A 26,054-nucleotide genomic window follows, 5' to 3' on the forward strand; every position below is an offset into this window, starting at 1 on the left:
ATTATTGTTTTTTATTTATTTTATGATTTTTTATTATTATNTAAAGAAACCACTATGCTTCATTTAATTTTTTGTTATTTGCAAACGAAAATTTTTTTGGTAAATTAATAAATTCAATGGAATTGAAACATATTTTATATTAATCATATTTTAGTTATAACTACTAACAATTGATAAATACTTCAGAATAATTAAAATTATGACAAGTTACAAAAATTGATATTTTGCGATCACAATACATATATTTTGTAGGTGGTATGTTAGGATGTAGAAAAAATACTTCCATAATAAGTTATGATAAACAAAAAAGGAACACTGAAATATTAAATAGTATAAAAAAGAAGTATATATTTACAATTGTTTTAAATACATAAATAAATTTTAATATACAATATTTATAGATTTAGTACTAATAGCGAAATAATGAGATGGAATAAATTTTAGTAAAGCATAATTGCTCCATTGGTTTTTTCTTCGATTATAGGTGATGGAGATTTCTTAGTGCGACTACAAGTTGCCCAAAAAACAGTAAAGACGTTTATCATATGCAAAATTGAAGCTAAAATAATGAACCTGAAATATAATATATTATTTTTTTTTAATTTTATTTTTTGATTAAATTTTTAAATAGAAATAAAATTAAATAAGTAAATCAATGACTATTATTGCAGTTGAACACACTAAATAATATTTTTAGTATTTATTTGTAAAATATTTTAGGTTATAATTGTTTAATCATTCATTGTAATGCAGGATCTTTCATTCACCACATTTCTTTTGTATTCTGAATTTAATAGAGAGTTTAGGAAGGGTATGGGAAAAATTGACTAATGAGCAACTGAAGATGTTAGAAAGTACTTAGCTTTTCAGTTCACAAATTAGCTCTTCAAAAATTGTATATATATATATATATATCACTAAATAAATTTATTTTTTAGGATGAAGAGAAATATAATTAGTTTATTTTCTAGTTGGAAAATTAATTTTAAGGACATACCTAAGAAGTAGATGAATTTTTTTTTGACAAAAAAAAAAGGGTTTTTTCCAATAAACTTAAATTTTTAGGAGTATAAAAATATCACCAATATATTATATCGATGGCAGAAAAATCTCAAAAATCTTCTGTCTGGCCCTCCCACATTACCCTAACATAAACTTAGTTTTGAGTGAAAGATGCATAAAAAATCATTATTATGTTCAAACAAATAAAAATTTTATCTTTATATGTATTTATTTTTATCATGGCTACTTTTCTTTTGTTATAACAATCGTGATACGATGAATTAGGTGACAACTGATTCATATTTTTAAATAATCAAATTAGATGAATCAAAATCAGATTATAGTGTTTTGAAGTAAAATTTATATACAATTGATGGATATTAAAATTTACCAAAATGAGTAGCCTAAAGATGCATTCCCTTCAGATGTCCATTTATTTCGACGATCGTCTTTGCTCATTACATTGAACTGTAGTCTTTGGTAGAACTGTGTTACCCACAGGCCAGCCGCAAACAACTCAAAAAGTACTTGAAAAGTAATAATGAGTATATTCATAAATATATTTTTAAGATTTAACAATGTAAAAGTTAAAAAGTTTATGAAAACTTACTTGCGCTAATATTCCAGAAATAAAGGCCAGGCACACCTGCAAGAGCGGAAATGGGAGTTATGGCTGAATTAATGACGGCAAAAACAGCTGCAGCTATAGTCATGGTTAAACCAGCCATTATAAAAATTACAGTCAAAACCCACAAGCTATAAATCATTATTTCTGGGTCATTTTTCATCATTTCTATCACTATAATAGAAATAAAAAACAGCATAAAAAATTGTTTTACAAGACGTTTTTATAAGAAAACCTTATGTATTTATTATTCTTTAAACAAAATATTTTTATGGTAATAAATTTATATAAATATAACTTTGATTTATTCATTAATCTGATATAAGAAAAATTAAAAAAATGTTCGTGTATGTTTTATTAATTAACCATAACAAAACATACAGATCAAATTATTAAAATCATATGAGGTAAATTTTTTCCAAAAGAAAACCAAAGTAATTATTTTAAAATCGAAAACGTTAGTACAAAATGAAAGCGTTCCATTTTATTAGTTTTTCATGACAGCAAAAGACATTTTTTTATGGAAGCTTACCGCGAAGGACCATTTGAAAAATCTTTAATGTGGATTACAGATATTTTCTCATCTTTATTAAAAATTGACAAAATTTTTAATTAAATTAAAAGTATTAAAATATGACAAACGAAAAATTGGAGCTGCTACATTATTGTACTGACGCTTTTAGTTCACTAACGAGGCTTGTTTGTAAAGTTTTATGTTATTATTTAACTGATATTCAGTTTAATATTGTACGTTTTCGAGCACTACCCACACATTTATTGTAATTATCATAGCCCAAAAGACAAAAAATATGTATACTTTCACAAAAGATGACTCTACTTAGCAAGAGTTGAGGTGTCTAAGATATCTATTGGTACATAATATAATACAATTGTTAATAGTAAGTACTTTGAAATGCATGTTCGTATGCGTGTTCTTAATGTCGTGCATTTACTACCACCCAAGTACCCAAGAGAGGTTAGCACGCAGAACGCTAAATAGAACTATTTTTGTATCAAGAAACGCAACTTGCCGTCTCGTGATTCTCTCGAGAGAAACTAACAAAATAGAATCGGTTCTATAAGTCTGTGTAACAATGGGCGTATATTGGTTAATATAAAATGTTCATAAGACTTACGATGCACCTACATGCCTAATTATGGATTCTACAGAGGATAATCGTGCATCGTGTGGGTACCACGACAAAGCATTAAGAAGCACACGGTATAACAAAACATTAATTCAGTTTTGGTTTTTACAAGTTGTAAAGGTCAGGTTTTTCACTTTGACCGGTCTACTTTTGAAACAGAATTATGTAAATATATTTTTTTAACTAATGAGGGATAGACATACCAAATGATAATGCTAGTTTTTGTCATATAAAGATTTTGTTACCTCAGTGTTTATATTTGTAAATAAATTTGCATTATAATTTATCTTTCAATATAATAACATTGAGTATAAACATAGACACAATCTGAAGGGGTTAAGAGGCGTTTAACTCTCCCAACATCTGCAATAACCCACAAAAAATTATAAAAATTCCATTTATTTTTATATAAAAATATTTTTTAAGGTAGATAGAAATTAAATTAGACTTTCTAAATATTTTTCTCAAAATGCGCTTATGAGTATAACAAAAAAATTGTAGGTGTTTTTAAGTTTTTTTTCTGTCTCTGAGACATACAATAATATACATAATTTGTACTAGAGTCAAGTATTTCAATATTTTTAATTTTAATTAATAATTTAAAATATATTATTAATTTTTAAGTAATATGTATTCATAGAAAAAACTTAGTTTCCCTTTGCTCCTTAATTTTGTTCATGCGTGTTATTTGAAGTCTTTCAGAGATGAAATGTGAAAAAAGTAGTACCTTAACGTGTTAAAGATGTTTTTAAAAAAAAAAAATCATCCCTATCTATTTCAAGAATCATTCTCAAATTTTTGGGTTTAACTGTATTTTAATGAACTGCAATGTATAATTGTTCGTTTATAAATATTTTAGGAGCACAAAAAAACCTTTTTATTGTTACCTATAAAAAATCTTACCGTCAACGCTGTATGTGCGTAGACCATATCCAATGTTAAGATATTTGTCACCATAGAATAATCCAAGATTGACTTGGCCCACGGACTCGGTAGTGTTCGATGTACGTCTTGCGGATGCTACCACCCACCTCTTGGTACCTAAAGCGGCACCAAGCAGGCCGATGGCTGCGCACGAATAGATAAACGTGCAAAATATAAGTCGTCTCTTGTTCAAACTCATCGTGTCCACAGCGTTCCACAACAGTACCAAATCGTTAACCTATTAATAATATATTAAAACTAATATTTTGTCTATAATATTGAATTTGTCAATCATAAACAATGCAAATGTAAACAAATTACTATCTCAAGTTACAAAAAATCTTAATTCTGTATTCTACAAAAACATTTAAATTTAATCAAACTGAACAACTCTCCATGATATGTATTATTATGATTATTATATTTAACAAACTCTCAAAGCATAAAAGTATCACAAATATTCATCCCTGAACGAAAGTTATCAAAAAGAAGATGAAGTTTCCTAGATGATATTTTATATGATTTTTATAACATAAAATTGTATATTTTTTATATTAAAATTCCGCTCTAAAAAACTTTGCTTGTGATGGTTATAGTGGGAAAATCTTATATAAATATATATTTTAAATAATACGGAAACGAAGAAATTATGGCGTAATGTCATCGTTTAATTTACAGCCGTATTATTTTGCTAGTGAAGAGTAAGGGTAAATCTAAAAAGTAAGTGTTCTCAGACGTTGTTAATTTCAGATACGTAACAACAGAGTGGCCCAGCGTTTAACAACACATTGTTTTTTACACTTTATTGGTTTCGTTTTTCTTTTTCCATCCATATAATCTGTCGTTATTTAACAATGGCTAGTATTTTCTATAGAATTTTTGTCTTCACAGTACTGGGCAGCTGTCAGACATACGAAGGGTTATTAAAAAAAAAAAAAAACACGCCCTAATGATATCTTTTAATATCCTATACAGTAAACAGTTTACTGTAAACTATATTAACCATTGTGTATATAAATAATGAACTTAAATTACTCGGTAAAACTGTGATCGTTTTTCTAAATGGATACAGTAAAATTCAACTAAGGGTTAATTAACGTTAAAAAAACCATCACGTTTATTACACTTTACAACTATATGGAAGTTGTTTAAGTATAGCATACCTTACGCGACTGTCATGTCAATCAATTGAAACTCACTATTTGATTAAGTAAAATTATGACTTTCACTGTTACGGTATACAGATTTAAAAAATGGAATTAATTTCACCCATAAGATGCAGGCTATACAAAAAATTACAATAATTTATTTTTATTTGCTGTTGTGCAGAAGTGAAGTTACACTTCATTACTATAGGAAATAACGAAAACAAATATCAAAACGAGGCACTAACGCGTTAAAAAATTGGAAGTTAAGTTAGTTTAACTTTTTAATTTAATCAGTTAGTTTTTTACACTAACTTAACTAGTATCTTTTTAATGTGAGTTCTTCGTCGAGCAACTTTAACTTAATAAGTAACTTTTATTTCTTGGAAAATTAAGTTGAAATTCAGTAATTGTAATTAATAGACTACTTAATATTGTAAAGAAATAAAATAAATTTTTTACGAGAAATTTAAAATAATAAAAAAAATATGCAAGTTATACCCCGTGGAGGTATTGTCTTTGATCAATATGTTTAGGTTCTAAACAGCAATAACAGATTTAAGTTAAAAAGTTAAAAACATTTTTTAAAGTAACTAGAAACTTATCTGAATTTACTATAAAAACTTAGTAACTTATAATTTTATTTGATTTTAGCTTCGATGCGTTTTAAAGTCTAACTTGACTTCACAATTTGAAAAAAATGACTATTTTCAATAGGTTAAAAAAAATGTTTAAGTACTTGTTCATAGCAAAATAAGCTTAAGACGTTCTTATAACTACACCCAAAGAAAAACCTCAATTAATTTTGATAGAGAAATTTTATCAAGGGTTTATGATAATGTTTTTTCAATACGAACAAAATAATTATTCTTATGAATAATTATTGTTCAAGACAAGAAAAAAAAATATCATATTGATAAATATATCATAGATTCAATAGTAATGACATATTTATCAAATTGAACAATGAATTTATTATATAGATCGAGGTTTTTCTCTGGGTGTATATTTAACATGTTTTATGAATGACTATTATATTATTATACAGGGTGTTCAGTAAGTCAGGAAACGGGTTTCTATTGCTCTCATTGTTTGTAATAATGAGAACAATAGATACCCGTTTCCTGACTTACTGAACACCCTGTATAGATTAACATAAGATTTAAATTTACAGAATTTATCAATTTTATACAGTATAATAAATAGATTTTCATTTCAATTCACTAAATTATTCAGTCACCAACATTGCTTAATAACCAGTATTTCGTATACATTGTAAATTAATAATATTTTTAGAGATTAATCAATTTTTTAAGACTATTTTTATTTATGTTCAAATTTTACTTACAGTATTTACTATTAATACGGGAAAATTTATTTTAAATTATTATATTTACTTGGAAAACATTGTATAAAATTTTTTTTTTAATAATTTAATTACACTTTTGAACTTATAATACAAAAATAAAAGCCACACTTCAAAAAATTCAACTCTAGGCTACGGCTTACTTTATCCCTTAAATACGCTACTATTTTTATTTAAAAACAAAAATTTTACATTTTATAAATACATATAATTATAACAAAATATGAATAATTTTTTTTTTTAGGGTATGATCACAGTAATTATTAAAATATATATATATATATTTATATTTGTAACCGTGACCATTAGTTCAATTGCACACACATTGCAGTCTGAAGCAACTTCACCTACTTAAAACTAATCTAATAGATTTTTCTGAGAAACCTGTCGATAGAATAATGATCAGTGGACCTACTTCCGAGCTGGTTATGGTCTGAACCATTGCATGTTGCATTTTTCAATTTTAAACGTTTTCGTTCTTAATCTGTCATACAATAGTTGCGATAAAATTTCCGAATTGATTTATAAAATAATATTTCAATTTAGGAAAGCAAAATGAATTTTTAATTATTTTTTTTTTAAATGTAATTTATGGAAATTAATGCATTTGAGAGGGTAAAAAGAAAGATTATATTAATAATTAATATAATCCAATTATTGGACTGCCATGCCGAATTTAATTATTTTTATAACAATGAAATAATAGTAAAACAGATCAATTGTTTTATTTTAAAAAATGCTAATATCCTATGTAGGTATATTTAATATCTTGATTATGACTATTAATGTTTAATCAGAACGCTTGGGAAGAACCATTTATTTCTGCTAATTGCACTAAAGTGTAAAACGAATGAAAATAAAAGATCAAATTCATGCGTATTCTTAATAAATGGATAAAAAAAAAAACGGGCCAGTGAATAAGTAGTACTCGACTAATAAAAAAGATTACGATATGTTTTACTCCAACACGACTAGTCCTTTATTACCACTTGTGTATTACAACCAACGGTCATGTCAGCGCTATTTTCTTATGTATGAGTACAATATGGTGATTTCAGTTTCAACCCTTTTTCAAATTTACATCACTTATCACAAAATGTAAACTGTAATCTATGTATAATATTATAAATAGCATTATTAAAAAAATCATATTCTCTTCACTAAAAACATATGAACAATATTCATGAAATCTAAAATAACAACAAAACCTTTAAGTATGTGTTTTTATTGTACATCATTTTAATATATAATCAGAGCTTTTCTGTTATTTTCTACACTATTTGATGTTGACTAAATCTAAATGATAAATATTCAGTGAAAACAATTTCCAAGGTCGAATAGATGAGCATTAACTCATTTAGTTTCGGGTGTAACTCCAAATGAATATGACTTTATTATTATTTAACATTGAATCTATTGTCATTTATACAAAGAGAAAAAGAGAAAATTTTTTCTTATTTATTTTAATGGAAATTATAAAAACAATTTCAAAAACTCTGTACTTCTATATTAACACGTCTAATTAAATTTTAATTATAGGTATTTTTCTAGATGAGGTCAAGGCATCTTCTAATGTATGGTTCATCAATTTTTATACGAGCAAAATAATATATGCAATTAGATTTTTAATAGAATCATAATAAAATTTAACATACTACTATTTATGTAACACTAACAATGAATCGAATTATTTTATAAAAAATTTATGGTTATATTCTTAACCCAATCCTTTCTTTTAAATAAAAGGTTCGCATTTTACCATTAAGAGGTATATTTTATGATAATAACTATTATTTTACAGTAGTTAAAAAAAAGACATCAAGAACAGGAAGTGAGACACTTGAAATGAGTTATTCTTACAACTATGTAGGCTGGAGAACAATAAGTGAATTATTTAAATTAAAAACGACTTTGCCATTAACTCGTAGTTATCTAGGGTGAAGGTTAAAAAACGGAGAGTTTACCAAAGTGAGATTAAATGCGTGGGATTTCAGAAGACGTGTCTTTAACCGAAGATATAACCGAGGGGCGCAGCGAAAGTAGGAAATCATAATATCATTTTGAAAACTAACCATCCGTGACATATTTCAAATTAGGCACGCGAGATCATATTTAAAGTTCATAATAGAGGGACTTCAAAGAGTAGAAAGTCGAGAATATGTTTGTAAAATTAATATTGTAAATGATTTAAATTAATTTTTTTTAATTTAAATATTTTTAATAGGCTAGTAAAACCAACTGTATATTTTATAATATAAATCTCACCAAGATATAAGTATGAAACACTAATATTGTTAAATTTAACAAATCAATGGTTACCGCAGCGTACAATTAAAGTCACTGGGTGCGGTTGCGGGTAATAAATAAGATACATAAATATTTAAATATAGTAATCAGTAAAGCACGAAAAGCCAGCCAAAAGTGTCAATAAGTATTAATTTAGCTGTGCTGAAGTAATATAATCCTTATTAAGGTTAAATTTCACAAATTATAACATAAATAGGCCCCTAAGCATAAGTGTACACATATGATTGTTATTGAATGGTATGACTCGATTCAAGTGAGTAACTTTATCCTGCACGATTTTTTATTTGCCAGAAGGTATACATGAAACCTCTCAATTTAAGATGGGTACGTAGGATAAGCTTTACTGTTAACTAAATCAGTTAGCATTCCATAGTGTAAAGTGTTCGATTACAATGTGTACATTTTGTTTTTATTATTAAAGTATTGCATCGAAAACATAATTGTTAGTTTTTTTTTGTAGTAAATGGACGAGTTCCTTCGAACATTTTATATTTTATAATTTAAAGCTTATTTTTCTATAACTATACTATCGAAAAAAAATGCTAAATTCATTGAGTTGACTACCATACAACGCATTTGGACAGTTAATTTGATCAATTTATTATATTATTAAATAATTTGAAGTTAAAATTAAAGAACTATGAAATATTTCTATACTTAAAATACTGTGAAAAATTACCATTCTATTTTGCACAATAGTTTAAAAGTACAACGATTTTAAACTACAGTAATATTATGAGATATAATAAACCCAACCAATCATATTTTCATTTTTCCCAAAATAATTTATTTTATGTAAAATATGCATGCTTCTTCTAAATTTATCTAGTTTATAAAACAAGGGACATAGCCTTATTATGCTCTCGCCATTTAACACCCACGAGTTAAAGAAATAAATAAAAGTAAAATTATTAAGAAGCTAAATAATAGACACATAATTTATCTGAAATTTGAAACAGCATAATACTATATGAGTGAATTTTAAGAATATATTAATTATAAAAAATCATTGATCTCCAAAAACAGCTCGATATAATCATTTGTTATTTTTATTTACTACTGAAATTATATTAATGAATATAAATAAAATTATTTTTTTGCTCATTTATGAATATTTTTTAAAATTATTAATATATCATTTCAAATGTAAAAACAAACTTTGAACTTAATCTATCAGTTGATTTAAATTTATAGATATAAAATTCTAAGCACGAAAAATAATTCTCAGAAAATAGAAAAAACCATTCAATGTCTAGAGCAAAACTTAATCGTAATCGAAAAAATAATAAGAACGCTCGCAGCGACTAACAAAAAACTAAACTTGAAATATTATTATTTTAGTCATAAACGCGATGTCAATTGTTATACACCATTATTACACGTCTACACCTTTCTCTACTTAGAAAATAAATAACAAATCGTGCTAGGATTCACTATGGAAATTAAAAATTGTGTCTGAGCTATTATACGAATATTTATTGGTTTCGATGTGAAGAAATGTTATGAGGTTAAAAATCAGAACAAATACTACACTATCTTGCACAAGCTTTTTCTTTTGTAATTAATTATGCTATTTTAATGGTTGTAATTAAAATTTCACGAGTAAGTTCGACAATAATATATTCATAGAGTTTATTTCAATTTAATAATTAACAATATCTATTAATAAAAACGTTCTGGATCGTAAAGTTGACCTCTAATAAGATGAATAAAGATCTAATAGATGTTGAAATTAATTAGAGAAAATGTGAATTTAAGTGTACAATATTTTTGAAATCAAGTTTTTGTGTTTCCGATCGAAGTATAAGAGGATTTATTTTTTATTTTTGTAATGGTTGACAAAAGAAATTTAATTTCTGTTCACAAAAATTATCTTTTATTGTTCAAATATTTGACAAACTATACAAGCAAAAATTGGTTTTGTCGAGGTTGTTTTTGCTGTGTAATTATTCGTGTCTAGTAATTAAAACATACACTATTCGAATTTATAAGTTCTCCTAAAGTTAATTTAAAAAGTGTTTTCTTCTTTAGTAGGACTGCACGAATTAAAATGTTTTTTTATTTGCCGAATGAGCATGGGGTTTTATTTAAAATATCACGCTCGCATAACTCCATTTCAGCGTATTATGCATTATAGACAGATTAAGTGAGTATCTAGTTTTACTCTTGTAAAAATTAGCTATGGTCCGAAAAATAATTAACACAGTAACCTGACTATGCGGCGGAAACGACCTTAATACGTTTTTAAATTATATTATATACGTGTTTGATGCGATCTGTCAGTATAATACAGCACGTTTTACAAGTGATTTGCTCATTTACAGCAGTACAAAGAACGTGTAGGTACTGGACATAACAAGTTATCGACAATGCAGTACCCAAAAGCTCATGTGCTTTCAAAGTTTCATAAAAATACATTAACATAGAGGACAAAACGTAAATAATCGACTACAATAAAAATTAACATCGATGAGAAAATTGTGTTTACTGTTATTTTAGTTATATGCAACAGCGCGTTCATTGGTATGTATTGGTACAACAGCTATTTTATGGATACGGATAGAAAGGAAAATAAGTAGAGTCCAAATGACCAATGCTCTATAATAATGTGCAAACTACATGCATCTTTCGTAGAAGAAATATACATTCGCTACGATTTGATCCGGATGTCATCGCGCGTTTAAATTTTGTCGAGCTCCCGTGATAATGATCAAAATACAATTGCTTCGCGTAATAAGGTTAAATGAAAAATATTTTGAAAACCCGTACTCGGGTAGTAAAAAATATCGTTTCACAGATACTTGTGAATCGAACGGCTCGCTGCAGCAGCTAAATAAGTACCCTTTTTTCGGAAGAATAATTTACTAAAGTACATACACTTTACGTAGAGGTACAATAAATAGTTACATTTGTACATTTTTCATGGCTTGCTTATTTTATTAATTTTTTCAGAAAAAAGTCCTTTTCTGTTGCATGAAAATGCAAAACAAATTTGTTTTCTGTTCCTCCGGAAATATTTCAAAAGTAGATTTCACTGTTGTTGTAGCAAGTGCTCCAGTTTTTAAGCGGCCATAAATGTTTTTTGTGCAGATGACTTTCAGTCAATTCATAGTTAAATAAGCGTAATTGGTCGCGAATCGTTAACAAAAACGATAAAAAAAAGTTTAAAAAATATGGTCCCTAAAAAGTATTATGATTTGCATAACTGCTGCGTGGAATCATTATATATTGTCACGCTTTAATAAGCTCACAAGAAAGTAGGTATAATGATATAATAATATGAACAAATTAGGATTATTATGACTTTCACGCGCGCTCCCAACAACTTCTATGCGATACGAGACGGTAGACACTCTAGAGTGAAGTTTGAATCTATTATCATTACAATATCGTACGCATTGGTATTTGATTGCAGTCCAATTATTTACTTATATATCGGTAAAATTTCACTTTTTCTAGTGCTAATTGTTCGTTACTAGATTCGGGACGGAACCAAAGGAAAAATAAATTATTTACGATATGATAACAATACGTAGACATGTTCTACATCCGTAAAGACTCAAAATCATACTTAATTTTCTTTTCAAGAGCTAAAATTATGCACGCAAAAATAATAGAAGGCTAACGCGAGTGTCTAGGCGGTATGGGTCAATGGACCTGTTCACGGACGTACAATATCTTTGAAGATTTTACACGCGTTTATAAACACGAGCGCATGAACGATGAGCAATGTTCGTTAAGCGATGTGAAAAAAAAACGGAAGGTTTTTATCGGTGTTGCATAAAAGTCAAACGTGGGATGTCGCCGCTGCATCGCACACCTCTGTCTCAATATGTAAGAACATTACTACAGCCTGTATAAAAAAACTATTGTCAAGTGTAAGTGGGTCGGCTGCTTCGATCGGGTCAATATAGTTTAATGCCGGCGGGTAAATTACGCTGCTACTTATGCGCCGATGTTCTGTGTAGTTCACAGCATCGCTGTGAAGAATGAGATTGAGGAAGTACAAGTAACCGGACGGAGGTGTTCAAATCCTCCGCTGTCTTGATGACTATGTTCCAGGTGTATTACTAATAACTGAGTAATTTTTACTTTTCAGAAAGTCTCTGCTTGATATTATTAATCTACTGTGCGATTAGTATTAGCACCATAATTAACACGGCTATAATTACGATTAACCTTATGACGTGGTTTAGTTTTTACGTTTATATTGAAGAATGTTTATCGGATAAGTCTTGTTCGTGATTTTATTGAATATTAATATTGCAATAATACGTGCACCGATTTGATTGTATTTTGAAATTTGAATATTTTTCTTTGGCTTTGCATTTGAGATGACTACATTAAGTAAAAATTCAATTAAACATCTTACATTAGAGCAGTATCACGTAATTTCTATAAACAGTGCAATTGAAATAACCAATTACCAAAATAACAATAAATAAGAATCGATTTTACATCGAACATTTTTTCTTTTTAGTTATTCAATAATTTTCTATTCTATGATGCAAATTAAACAAAAATATAGTTTCTAGTACATTTTAATAATCTCTTTGTACAACATTTTTATAGAAGTCGACTGGGTATTTTTTATCTTTAGAAGAATTAGTCGACTGCTATAAATGATCTCAAGTTATATAGTTAGGAACTGCAAAATATTAACGTTCTTGCTAATACAGGTTAGGTGAGTTGAAAAGCAATAATTGAAGCAAAAAGGAGACCTGCTACAGTTATCTCATTTTTAGCTAATTAATTCGGCAAACCTTCTATCTGGTTGATCGTAGACTTGTACATGACCATTGATCTAACTTCGCATAAAACATTTTATCGGTGCATTTTTAAATAGTGTATTCATTAAGGCGTGTCATGTTATTTGCTATGTGAAACACGGTGATGAGTTTTTCATAACTCTTTTTTATAATTTACCATATTTGTGTATATTTAAAATATTTTATGAATAAAATAAAAATTCAAATGGATATAGTATAATATAATATATATAGATATACTAAATTAATTAATTTAAACTACTAAAAAAATTTTATATATCTAAACCTGTTTTATAGGTACCTTAAAATACTTGTAACGGATAGTGCTTTAAAATTATTATCTTGTACATTTTAATAAAAATTAAATATAATTTTTATTTTTTATACATTTACGAGACAAACTTAAAAAAATTACATAGTATTGTACAGATAAATAACTAATGAGATCATAATAGTGCTTAATACCAAGAGAACCTCATTCTTCATAAAACCCTCTATTAGCAATTATGAATTTTGAGACATTGGAACTACGAAGAATGCGGTTAGATATTTATTTTACCTTTAAAATTTTTGCTGGTCAAATAGATTGTCCGATACTTTTGAATCGATTTTCATTTCATGTACCATCTTGTAGCACCCGTAATATAAAAATATTTTACATTAACACTACAACAACGAACTATGCTAGTAACTCTCCCATAAACAGAATTATGAAAACGGTTAATAATTTAAAAATTGATTTATTCATCTCACCAAACTTCCACTCATTTAAAACTTATTGCAATTTTATATTTTATAATTCACACGTTTTTTAGTTTTATTTAAAATTTAATTTTTAATTTTTGTGTTATTTCTTCTTTACGGTATGCTTACATTGTACATCGTCTTACAAGCACTAATTGTTGCTATATTTATAATACTTTATTCTTAGTTATAGCTTTTAATTTTTTTTTTTTTTTTTTACTGTTTTTCTTTATTAATAATATTGTTACGAATGATGTTACTTTTACTTAAAATTTTTTTGTAATTGGGCTTGTCCCGTTTGAAACTTATATAAATAAATAAATAATAGTAATAATAATATTAACATAAAGTTGATTAAATAACATACAAATTTTATCTGAAATAGAATTTAAAGAACTTTTAAAAAGAAAAAGAGGTATTAGTCTTTGTGGAATGTTTAAGACGTATAGTAAAGAGTTTAAGAGTATAGAAGTGAATGGTATAACAAAAGGGACTAAAGAAGAAAAAACAAATAATAAAAAGTCAAAAGCTTAATTTTTCATGAACCTTCTCATAAACCATTTCATGAAAGTCAAATATTTTGTTGTTTTTTTTAAATTATTTATAATAACCTTTACATGTAGACAACAAATAGAAATAAATTTTTTAAGGCCCACTAGTTTTCGCTGTAAATAAAAAATAATACTATCTGATTGACCTAGATTTTTTAAGTCATTTTCTTAGTGGATTTTATTGGAATTCTGAACAACGTAGTGTCATAAAATACCTAAGTATTTAAATGTACAAGCATTAAGTTACTTTGTTGATGAAAGCCGGTTAAGACCGCAATTTGACGATACTCGCATAAAAGAGCTAATATAAATAATTTTATTGTAAAACAAGTTTTAAGACAGTTCGTTTGTTCTATAAACAAAGAAACTAGTCACTTTGATTATTAAACTAAATTACTTTCGAAAACGAAATGGTCATCTTTTAAGAAATAAAATAAACTTTAGAGCAATTACTTAAAACCTTCGTGTTGTTTCTTAATTATTTGGAGAACAGTAACCTATGAGTAAATATTAGGTAAGAACTACTGATTGTCATTGAATCATTATTGATGGAGTCGTGCGTTCACTGTTTACCGTTAAAATAGTATTATTGGAATACATTTTAAGAATGATAAGAGATATGCGTTATTCACTATTATACATTCATAGTCATGTAAATAAAAACACAGTTTTTTTGTTAGAAAAATTTTATTTAATTGTATGTTTTCAATATTTTTAGTAACCGACAATGTTGTAACTAATGTAAAATTAAAGAACACTTTGTCTCAGTCTAGTCAGTTTTGTGTTAATACATCAGTTTTACAGACAGCTAATTGGTTGACTTTCTCGTCCCTTTACACCCTGCAGCTGCATGTAATGTTTTACCATTAATGCGCTATTCAAAATGTCAGCTGTTCAGTATGTAGTCGTATTAGATAGTAATCTCTTTGTTCATAAAATGGAGCCTATAACACACTGTAGTGACCGTATACCTGTGCGACTAGGACGCATATAAAATAATATACGGTCAAGGTTAATGTACTCAACAAGTGATGGGCAAAGTGAATTTTGTAAAATACTACGGGTGTCGTCTCCAGTCAGGCTTGAAGGGAGGCAAACGTATATATCATAGCAGCAATACCAAACATTTCATAAAACAATAACAGCAAATCGAAATTTTGGTTTTGTTCTTGAACAATAACATGGCTGGAAATTTCAATAAAGATTACATATCGGAATTGGCGTGACATTATAAAAAGTGCGATAGATCGATTATGTTGACCTCATTCTATTTAGTAGACGTTTATCTTTGGTGTGAATGTAAGACGAATTTAGACTTGGTTAAGTAATTCAAATAAGCGTTGCTCGTAAAAAAAATTTATAGAAATATCCATAAGGATTTCTATTTCAATGCAGTTGTAGTTGTTAAATTACACTTTAGATGATTACATGAAAATAAACCATGAAACTTAAAAATGAATATAAAAAATTGTTTTCGTGTTTGTTAGATCTAGTTATACAAATTGACGATGTAGACTCGCTAGGATTTATCTCATCGAATTTTAATAAATTGTGAAACAGAACAATAAACAGTATCACGTACTGGGTGTTTTTCATTTATTATGGAAAGTAAAAATGAGATAAATCCTAACACAGTTAACGATCGTGGGAGCGCTCAACACATTGCCTATAGGCAATCGATCTGTTTGAATCACGAAATTCAAGTACTGAAACCCAACCCGATTTTAGTTTTAATATGATTAGATCACAATAATATGCATTTCATTCACAAAGTTTAGAATTTTATGATGATTTAAATAAAATAAAATTAATAGTAAAAATAAAAATTGATCATTTGTGGCTAATTATTTAAAATTAAGATTATATTAAAAATATTTAACTCAAAAAACCACAAAAATATTACTAAGAAATCGCGTATACGTATATCGAGAACAATGTTACCATTATCAATGCTAAGCACATACTGATCCATTAAAGTTATAAACTCCATAATTGAAAATTTATAATCGCCTATATTTCCAGAGAATAAAGGTTTGAGTCAATTTAATCAAATTTCTGGGAATATTATTTTAAAAATTTGAAAATATTCATGTTACATAAAAAATCTAATTTGTTTTAAAATTAAACATAAATACAGTAAAAATGATAAAAGGCTTAACATATTGAGTGTATTATAATTTTATATAAAAGATATCATTTTGACTGAAACATTTCAAATTAAGGATAGAAACCCTAACAAGATGGAGTTTGATAAGTTCAGATCTCATGACTTTTTTTTTGCTAGAAATTTATAAATACACAGGTACTTAGTTATTTTTGTATAAAAAATGTCATCCTGGGAAAAATATAGTGACAGTAGACAATTATTTTTTTTTATATACAAAATGTTAAACTATAAGGATTAACAATTATTATAGGTTAAAACTTCATTAAACGCTTTTGACTTTTAAAGATACACTTCATCAACTATTATTGTAGGCAAATACTCATTATTTAATATATATATATGTTAAATTATAAAGTAATTAAATTTTATAAAAAAATTCAAGGTTTTATAAAAATTGAAATTATAAAATAATTACTGACCTTCATTCAATGAATCAAATTAATAAGTATTTTAGTTTTAAGTTTACATTTTGTGTATAACTGATTTAGTTTTAAAAATTTATACTTACATTTTATGAGTTGTTTATGTAGCGATTTAACGAATTTTAATTCATAACTTGTATAAACCTGAATTGTTATTCTTAAATTCAGAATTAGAACATAAATATAAAAATGTATGAATTTTGATTGTTCAATATTAGTGTTTTTATTTTTATTTTATATGATTAAATAAAGTGTTGTCATAAACATTATTAACGAACGGCGACTATAACGAGTTCAACAAACGCACACTTTACGACTGGTGAATATTAGACCTGTGGGTTGTAGGGAGTTTTCTGTTTTGCTCGTCACAGTAACGACCTCCCCCACTACTAGATTAAAATAATAACGAAATTCGTTATACAAAACATTAAATAAATTACATTTAATCTATTAAAATTATTTTAAAGGCAATGTACAAGAAAAAATATATATATGGTATGTTCTCATATTACAAGAGCGTAACACGTCACCTTCAAAACTTCATTTTTCTTAAAACTTACATACAAGTATTTAATTTAGAATAATAAAAATTTTTTATTATTATTTCTTTATTAAAATTTACATTTTGTACGTACAAAATGTTTGAAAATAACGAAACTACAACAGATTAATATATAATAATAATTTTCAGTTAAAAAATTTGTACAATAAAAAAGTTATTGTTTATCTTGATATTAAAGTTTACCAAATAAGAGTACGCAAAATTTTTTTATTGTATAATATTTATGAGTTTTCCGTCTCAAATCTGAGAATATAAGTTTATAAGTAATTCTAATTCTGGTTAATGCTATATTTTTCAAATAAACAGCGACGTATTTATATGCAACTGCCTACAGCGGCATATTTTAAGGGGCGGCAAATATTGATGGCCAACAAATTTATATTTTTATTGTTGTTAAAACATATTGACTTCTTAATAATTAACATAATCGTATTCATTTATTGTGTAATTATGATATGTATATTAATAGCTACAAGCAATTTACTTTATGATTTATTTATAAACATAAATTTGCTTTAAAAATATTTTTAAATACTTTTTTTTTTTGAAGAAGAAGAATTAGTAGTGTTATGGCGAAAATAAATAAAAATGAGCCCCCTCTGTCATAACGTAATGAAGGGAAGCAATTTTTAATGCCTATAGGCAGAAAATATGTGAATATGCCCCTGTGCAAATAGATATTCTAAACATATTTTTGGTGATTTTATAATATGTATAGCACATTAGTGTCTCTCAGGAGTGAGGTTATCAAAGAAATCCGATCCCTTATAAATATTGCATATTAAAATTTTTCACTTATTACAAATTATTTAACCAAAAAATTTAAGTTTTTGTCTTCAAAATGTCTTACAATTCAAACTTAGAAAGGTGATACTTCTAAATACTATTAAAAATTAACAAGTAATTCAATCTAGTTTTTTTTTAAGGTGCAGCTATTTAAATTTTCATATAATTAGAAAACGTTTCATATTTTCATTATATCAATAAATTTGTGGTTAAAACAATTGTTACCTTACTATCTTGCAGAGTTAAAATTTTTGTTTTGAACAAGAATAACTATGGAAATATGGAATAGGAATAATGTAAACAAATGAAATGTTTGAATTTAATAAACATTTAAAATTTTATTTGTTTTGTAACAACTAAATAAAGATATATTAACAAAAACCCAATCTAATTACTTTATGAAAAGTGACACCAACAATCTTAAACCCAAAATTAAAAGAAAACAAACATATAAAAACATATGGTACATAAGCATAACTAAAACAATAGCATTGACTAAAGATTAAAGCATAGGTAATTTTACAAATCATTTCTGACTAAAATATTAAAAACTATACTAAAAATACCAAAAACATAGACTTAGTTCATGAAAGTAAACATATCAACAAATATTAATCAAGTAACTTAAAGCAATATTTCACTATCATAATAACATTAATAAAAATATATTTGTATTATGATTTTAAATACAGAACAACATATAAGTAAGATACATTACAAATTAATAAGTAAATATAATATCAGACCAGGTGCATGGTTTTTGTCCACAACCATTTTAAATTTACAAATAAATCTTAACAATTATAACTGAAATATGTATTAATTTTTACATAATATTATCACATTTCAAGCATTATGCAATTATGGTTTAACACAAAGTTTGTTCATTAATTAAAACAAAATTGAACATTTTAAGTGCATTAATATTAAAAAAAGAAAAGAAAAAGAGTAGCCAGTTATATGGGTAATAGAAATACCTAGTTTTTAAGTTAATATTTCTATATATCATAATAATTTTTAGATTTAAGCAAATTATGTAACAATAAAAATTAAAAATGTATGCTAGGCAAAATTTTTTTTCTAAAATTAAAATATTTTATTAATCTAAACATGTATTAATATTTCATTATAAAATACATACTTTTCAAAATAAATTTAAGAGTTAAAATGTTTTTATATAATATACTTTTTTTTTGTCTGCTAAATTATTACTACAATAAAAAGAACAAAATACATTTATCTGTATCTTTATTTAAATTTATAAATGTGCCTCCTTCTAAAATTCAGATTATTTGAAACATTTTTTTTTATTTGTGATGTACATTTTAAAACTATTTAAAATTAATAACATGAAAAAAAAATCAAAATGTTAGTATGATACTAAAGATTATAAGTACAAAAAATATAAAATAATATTTAATTCTAGTTATTTTTATATTTTAATTGTTTTTCAGGCAAATCAAATTTTGGCAGTGTTTTAGATTAATTTAAAATGAAATAATATTATGGAAACTGAAAATGTTTGCTGATATATATTTATATTTTTTTTAATTAAAATTTTTTTTCATTTGAAGACTAGTATATTTTGGGTAAAAATTTATTACAATTTTCGTATGAATAATGTGAAAACTAAAATAAAGTATCAGAAAGTATTTATAGAACTACAATGACTAGAATTGTTTCTTAATTATTGTTTTATTATACTTAAAGATTTTAGTTAATAGTTATGTAAATTTGATTGATAATTGTGCTTTAGAACCATAATAATAGTTTGTGAGTAAAAAACCTATCTAGAGATAATAACTAAGTAACTTTAAATTTGTAGATTATGACGAATAAAACAAATTCTATAATTATAATAATAAAATATCTGAAATACATAGATTTTTGTTTAAAAGTTATGGTTTAATTTATTTAGTCCATAAATATATATCACCCACCTACTGTTTTTAAATGTTTTAAAATAATAACAAAGATGTTTAGTACATAAGCTACTTAATATAAGAAAAATATATTTTTTGTAAGCCGAATAATATTAGACAAGTTTTACTTAATCAATATTTTTTTGTAGATGATTCTTTTAAGATACTTATATTATCTTGTTTTTTAATTTTTTTAACTTTATTTAACATATATAGATATAAGTTAACACACTTCAAAGAATGTGTTAAATTGAAATAGTAACTAAAAAAATATACTATTATTAACCCTGTTAAAAAGATGAAAAAATTCTTATAATAATTAATTTATAATTTATGTATTCATAAAAGAAATCAAGAAAATTCTATCATTTAAAACTAATAAAGTTTATACAATTATTGAGATATTTAAAATTTATTTGTACATTATTTAATATTTCAAACATAGGAAACTCATTACACTAATGATACTCAATTGTTTTATCACTAATCCTGATCTGAATCTCCTTCACTAGAATAATCTTGTATTGATATAGGTCTTGAAAAAGGTGTAATTGTCATTTGACTGTAAAATTAAATTTTTAGTTTAATATTTTAAATAATAATTAAAAATAATTCATCACACTTACGCTTGTTTCCTGTAATAGTTTAACCATTCTTCAAGCATTTGAGCAACTAACAATGGGCGTTTATGCAATCGCTGCCTGGCTAGTAATAAACCATTATCTGTTAAGCAGACATCCAGCCATTGTCGTAAGATATTTTCTTCATGACCCATCTACGTATAAATAAAAAAAACATAATAATAATAAAATACTAATACAACTATTATAATTACTTCTGATTTTGTAACAAAATGAATTGGTAACAGTTTGTGATCATGATCAACAAGAGGTAAGTATGTAGTACTTTTTCCGCGTGGTAATGGTTCAACAGGTACTAATGAAGAAAAATGTCCCCTAGTATAAGCTAAAGTGATTGGAGATTTGATACAAAAACTGGGCTCCCACAATAAAGGTAAGTAAACTCCTGTAAATATTTTAAAAGAATTATACATATAATATAGGTGGTATAAATTTATATATAAAACATTTTTTTACCTTCAAAGTTGGTATAACCTAATCTATCACCTTGATAATTTTTGACATATTTAACAGCATACACAATTATTGGTCTGCGCATAACATGAGCAAGGGCAAATACATGAAGTTGAGCAAGACTTGAACCAGGTCTCTCTGCTTGTGAAACTAATGCAGCCCAATCTTCTGCCCACTGATACTCATCTAAACAAAATTCTAATTGTTTGGCTTGCCATGCTTCATATTCTTTCCATCTTGGATAAAATCTGTAATTTGTTAAAATTTATCATGAATTTCGTTATTTACATGTTATCTCCATACACTTACAACATATTACATTCATGCAAGCAATCAGCTAATGCTTTTCTAAGTACATTGTCTTTATCAAAAATACCCCAAGTTGACTGCATCAGTGAATCTAATAAACAATCACCAGCTGAACGATTCCAAAGGGCATACAGCCTAGAACATAAACTATCACAAATATCTGTTGACCAATTAATTACAGGTGGTACTTCTTCAATTTCTAGCTCTTGTTGAACATTACGGTCCAGTAATTCATCAAGTAGCTGTCTTTGTACAGGTCTAGGCAGTTCTTCAATTTCTAAAACATTTAAATAATTTAAAAATTGATTTATAATTATATTATAAACTATTATTAAAAATAGTTAAACAATAACTTACCATATGGTAAAGAGAATGTTGCAAACTCAGTTACAAAAGGACAAGGCATTAATAACTTTCTTACACGAATAGTTGAGAGAAAATGCCTTCCTATTTCATCAGCTAGCTGATGAGCCACGTGGGATGGGACTCGTTTTATGGTTGATGAGGTACTAGTAGCATTTATTTCATTTAAAAGATTTGCAAGTATTTCTTCGCGATGAAACCTAATAAAAAATAAAAATATTTTTTGTAATTATTAATAATTATAATAAGATACATTAATTTATAAATGAAGCTATGAAAAAAATTGAGTGGGCATAATTTCCACAAAGACCATCCAGATACACTTATGTTTATCAAGAGGGTTTTCCAGACTATTATATTTTACAATAATAGTGATATTATGAAATAATAATTAATAGTTTTAATCTATTAAAAAAAAAAAAATGTATTAAAATAAAACAACTTATAAAATGTATATATTAAAAGTACCCTTGAATTAACCTTAATTAGATTTTTTCATTAACTTTTTAAAAATAATAAAATAATTTTAAAACTTTTTTCAAATGTATCAAACCTCCTGTAAGTATCTTAATTTATAAGACAAAATAATTGTTTGGAAAATTCTAACTTAAAATTTTCTTTTATTAAATTTTGCACAATGTAAAAAATGTAGTTCTTTACCTTACAGCTAAATGAACTAATGTATGTCCAGTATCAAATGCCGATGGTCTATTAAGTAATGTTACTTCATTAGTAGTTAAAGATCTTGTTGGATCACCTCCAGATTGTAAATAAGCAGCAATAGGACTCCAATCACCTTGAACTACACCAACACATGCTGCAAGCCATGCACGATCATAGTTGCTATTCACTTCATCCAAACGTCTTCTTGATGAAGACCTATAATAAAACAAAATTATATACCAAAACTCTGACTGTAGTGCAAGATATTTCTTATATTGTTTATATTTAAAAAACTTTATTAAAATAAAAAAAACCCTAATGAGTAAATTATACTAAAAAATAATTAGAACAAAAGGCTTAATAAAGGTACATTTTAAAAATAGTAAAAATACCTTATAACTGCATACATATACTCTTAAAATACAAAATAAAAATATACTTTAAATACAGCAATATATAGAAAACAACAATGAAAAGAGTTATGTGCCACTCATAAAAATGTTTAGTTTTCTAAAAATTCCTATAAATATTTAGTAGATATTAATAAACAATTTATTATACAATCAATTTTTTATGAAAAAAATTAAATATTTTTCATTTAAAGAATTAATAAAATAATATAGCGACATCAAACAAATAATAGTTATTCCTAAGGTAGTTGAAGTTATCTAATTGATAGCTTAGTGAGAAATTAAAATAAAAATCAACAATAAATATCAAAGAAATAATATTTTTGTCTAATTTAAGACTAAATAGTTCTTAAGAGGTCAATACTAAACTATTATTAATATTTTTAACTATTGTATTTTCAAAATTATATCAGTATAAATTGTTCTTAATATCTTATTTATGATTTTGATTCAATAAAAAAGAAAAAAATTACAATTTTTCATTTTAGCAATAGTTTTGAATACAAAACCAAAATTGTAAAATTATATTATTTATGAAATGTACAATACTTAAAAACTTACCTCTTTAATGTACAAATATTTAAGTCTGTGTTAATAGTTGCTGTAAGATCTTTTTCTGGTGATTTAACTCGTTTTGTAATAATAGTAGGTGTCTCACAAATAGCATGGTCAGGAGATGGAGAAGTTCTACGTGGTCCCTTTGTTCCTACAATATATTCATATAAATAATTAATAATTTACTTTTAACAAAATTAAGATATTAATTTACCACACATAACACATTTAGAACTTTTAGGCCAATTTTGGTATGTGCAAGCACAACAAGACCATTTAGCAAGTGCACGAACATCTAAACTAGATGAAGCCTCTTCATTTGTTGGTGAATTAGATCTGTCATTTATTTTTAAATCGTTGCAGAATTGTTCGTTTAATGCACCAACAACATTACTTTCAGTTATTTTTTCACATTTACTAATTTCACCAGTAGCTGTACATAAAATCAGCATAAAATTCTTTAAATAGATTAATTAATTCAAAATTAGCAAAGATTGACATACCTTCAATTAATTGTGTTTGTGGTTCTACTTGTGCTTCATCACGCAAGCTATAAATGTCTTGAGCTTGAGATACTTGCCTTTTAGGGGTCCTACACATAACGCACTTAAGAGATGAATGGTAATTATCATAAGTGCATATATCGCAAGACCACTTCAGAGTGTTTTGGGAAGTCATTTTTGCAAATAAACACCCAACTTCACAATAAATGGAATCCTTTAATATCCAAAATTACGACTCATAACACTAAATAATAAAACAATGAAAAATTAAACAGTGATACTAAAACCATTGTAATTCTAATAAAGCTACACTTTTTTTTCAATTTATAATCTAATTTAAAATATTATCAATATATAGAGTAAACCTATCAATAGAAATAAATTTCAAAATTATCAACGTAAATGACCTTATTTTTAGATTTCAAAACCATTAAAAATTGGCTCTTCAATTAAATTAGAAACCTAGCCTTCACTTTTTGCGACTTAAAATTGTCATCAACCTTATAATGATATAGCGATAAAATAAAATCGACATAGACTTACTTTTATAATGGAATTACATAAATGGAAGAATCTCATTTAAAACATTTAGGGAGCAAAAATGTTTAAAATTTTGATTCTTTTATCTTAATCTTATAAATAATAACGTGCTATAAATTACAATCAAAAACAAATAATAATAATAAAATTTACTAACAATTATCCACAGAAAAATTGCAATAAAAAAGAGAAAGACGATTATTAAGTATGATTACTGTGATAAGATGATTTGTTCAATAGGAAATGTGTAATAACTACAAAGAAATTGGTCGTGTCGTCATTACATATATGAAGTTAGATACATATCCAGAACGAAAAATACAGCTGTTAACTGATGTAGGCGCTAATATTAATTACAAAATTTACCGAAAACTCAAATTAAATTTAGCATAACTTATTTTATACACGCATTTTTCATCTAAATTTTATTGTAAGCTAACATTGTACATTGTATTACATAATAATTTTATATTTATATAAATTGAATGGTAGATATAATTATTGGAAATCCCCAATTACGCATTTATTATTTAAATAGTTTTAATGTGGGGGCGACGCCCTCGCATTATTTTTTTCATTATCATTTTGCTAAAATTTATTTCATATATTTACCTAAATTAAATTAAAATAAATAATTGATTTTTATACCTCAAAGAATTTTACAATAGTCAGTAATAAGAAACTAAAATATTATAGATATGACAATATCCTTAAATTTAAAAGTTATTACCTAAGCAAAAATTTTCCATGTGCAATATCTCAGATGATTTAAATTTGAGCTTCAATTTAACTTATTAAAGCCGAATACTATAAATGAACTGGATAATTGTAATAGTTCAAGAGTTCTTATATAGTTAATTCTGGAAACAATTACATTATAAATTATAATATTTGAAAAATTTACTTAGCTCATCGAACGAATAAATAATAAATATTGAGTTATACTATAATAAAGTAAAAACTGATGTTATTTAGGATTATTCCTTAAGATGAGTAAATATCCCTTACATCCCAGTACATAACACTGGGATCTCAAGATTTTTAGGGACCTTACACTCTTTGCATGCTTAAAATATTATACTTAAATTAAGTTAAGTTTAATTTATTAATGATCTCATTCCCTCGAAGAATTGAAAGCAATTATAATTGTCAATCAATCAGTTTTATCTTTGTGATA

The 26,054-nt window shown here is 25.9% G+C and overlaps 2 protein-coding genes across 2 annotated transcripts; both read right to left on the reverse strand.

Annotated features, from left to right (window-relative positions):
• Window positions 1-321: 321 nt before the first annotated feature.
• LOC126901887 (clarin-3) lies at window positions 322-17,494 on the reverse strand. The gene is made up of 5 exons (XM_050678801.1): window positions 17,257-17,494; window positions 3,679-3,937; window positions 1,613-1,801; window positions 1,394-1,529; window positions 322-573 (listed from the first exon to the last, which is right to left on the reverse strand). Exons 2-5 carry the CDS (start codon window positions 3,896-3,898, stop codon window positions 441-443), a joined length of 678 nt encoding a protein of 225 aa, XP_050534758.1. The 5' UTR covers window positions 3,899-3,937; window positions 17,257-17,494; the 3' UTR covers window positions 322-440.
• Window positions 17,495-18,836: 1,342 nt separating this feature from the next.
• On the reverse strand, window positions 18,837-25,056 carry LOC126901881 (ubiquitin thioesterase trabid-like). Its single transcript, XM_050678781.1, has 11 exons — window positions 24,881-25,056; window positions 24,338-24,581; window positions 24,049-24,267; window positions 23,841-23,985; window positions 22,867-23,085; window positions 22,201-22,406; window positions 21,844-22,120; window positions 21,538-21,782; window positions 21,276-21,466; window positions 21,067-21,215; window positions 18,837-21,002 (listed from the first exon to the last, which is right to left on the reverse strand). Exons 2-11 carry the CDS (start codon window positions 24,510-24,512, stop codon window positions 20,924-20,926), a joined length of 1,905 nt encoding a protein of 634 aa, XP_050534738.1. The 5' UTR covers window positions 24,513-24,581; window positions 24,881-25,056; the 3' UTR covers window positions 18,837-20,923.
• Window positions 25,057-26,054: the final 998 nt, after the last annotated feature.

The sequence above is a fragment of the Daktulosphaira vitifoliae genome, unplaced genomic scaffold (genome assembly GCF_025091365.1).
Source record: "Daktulosphaira vitifoliae isolate Bord-2020 unplaced genomic scaffold, ASM2509136v1 Scaffold_3, whole genome shotgun sequence".
NCBI classification, from domain to species: domain Eukaryota; kingdom Metazoa; phylum Arthropoda; class Insecta; order Hemiptera; family Phylloxeridae; genus Daktulosphaira; species Daktulosphaira vitifoliae.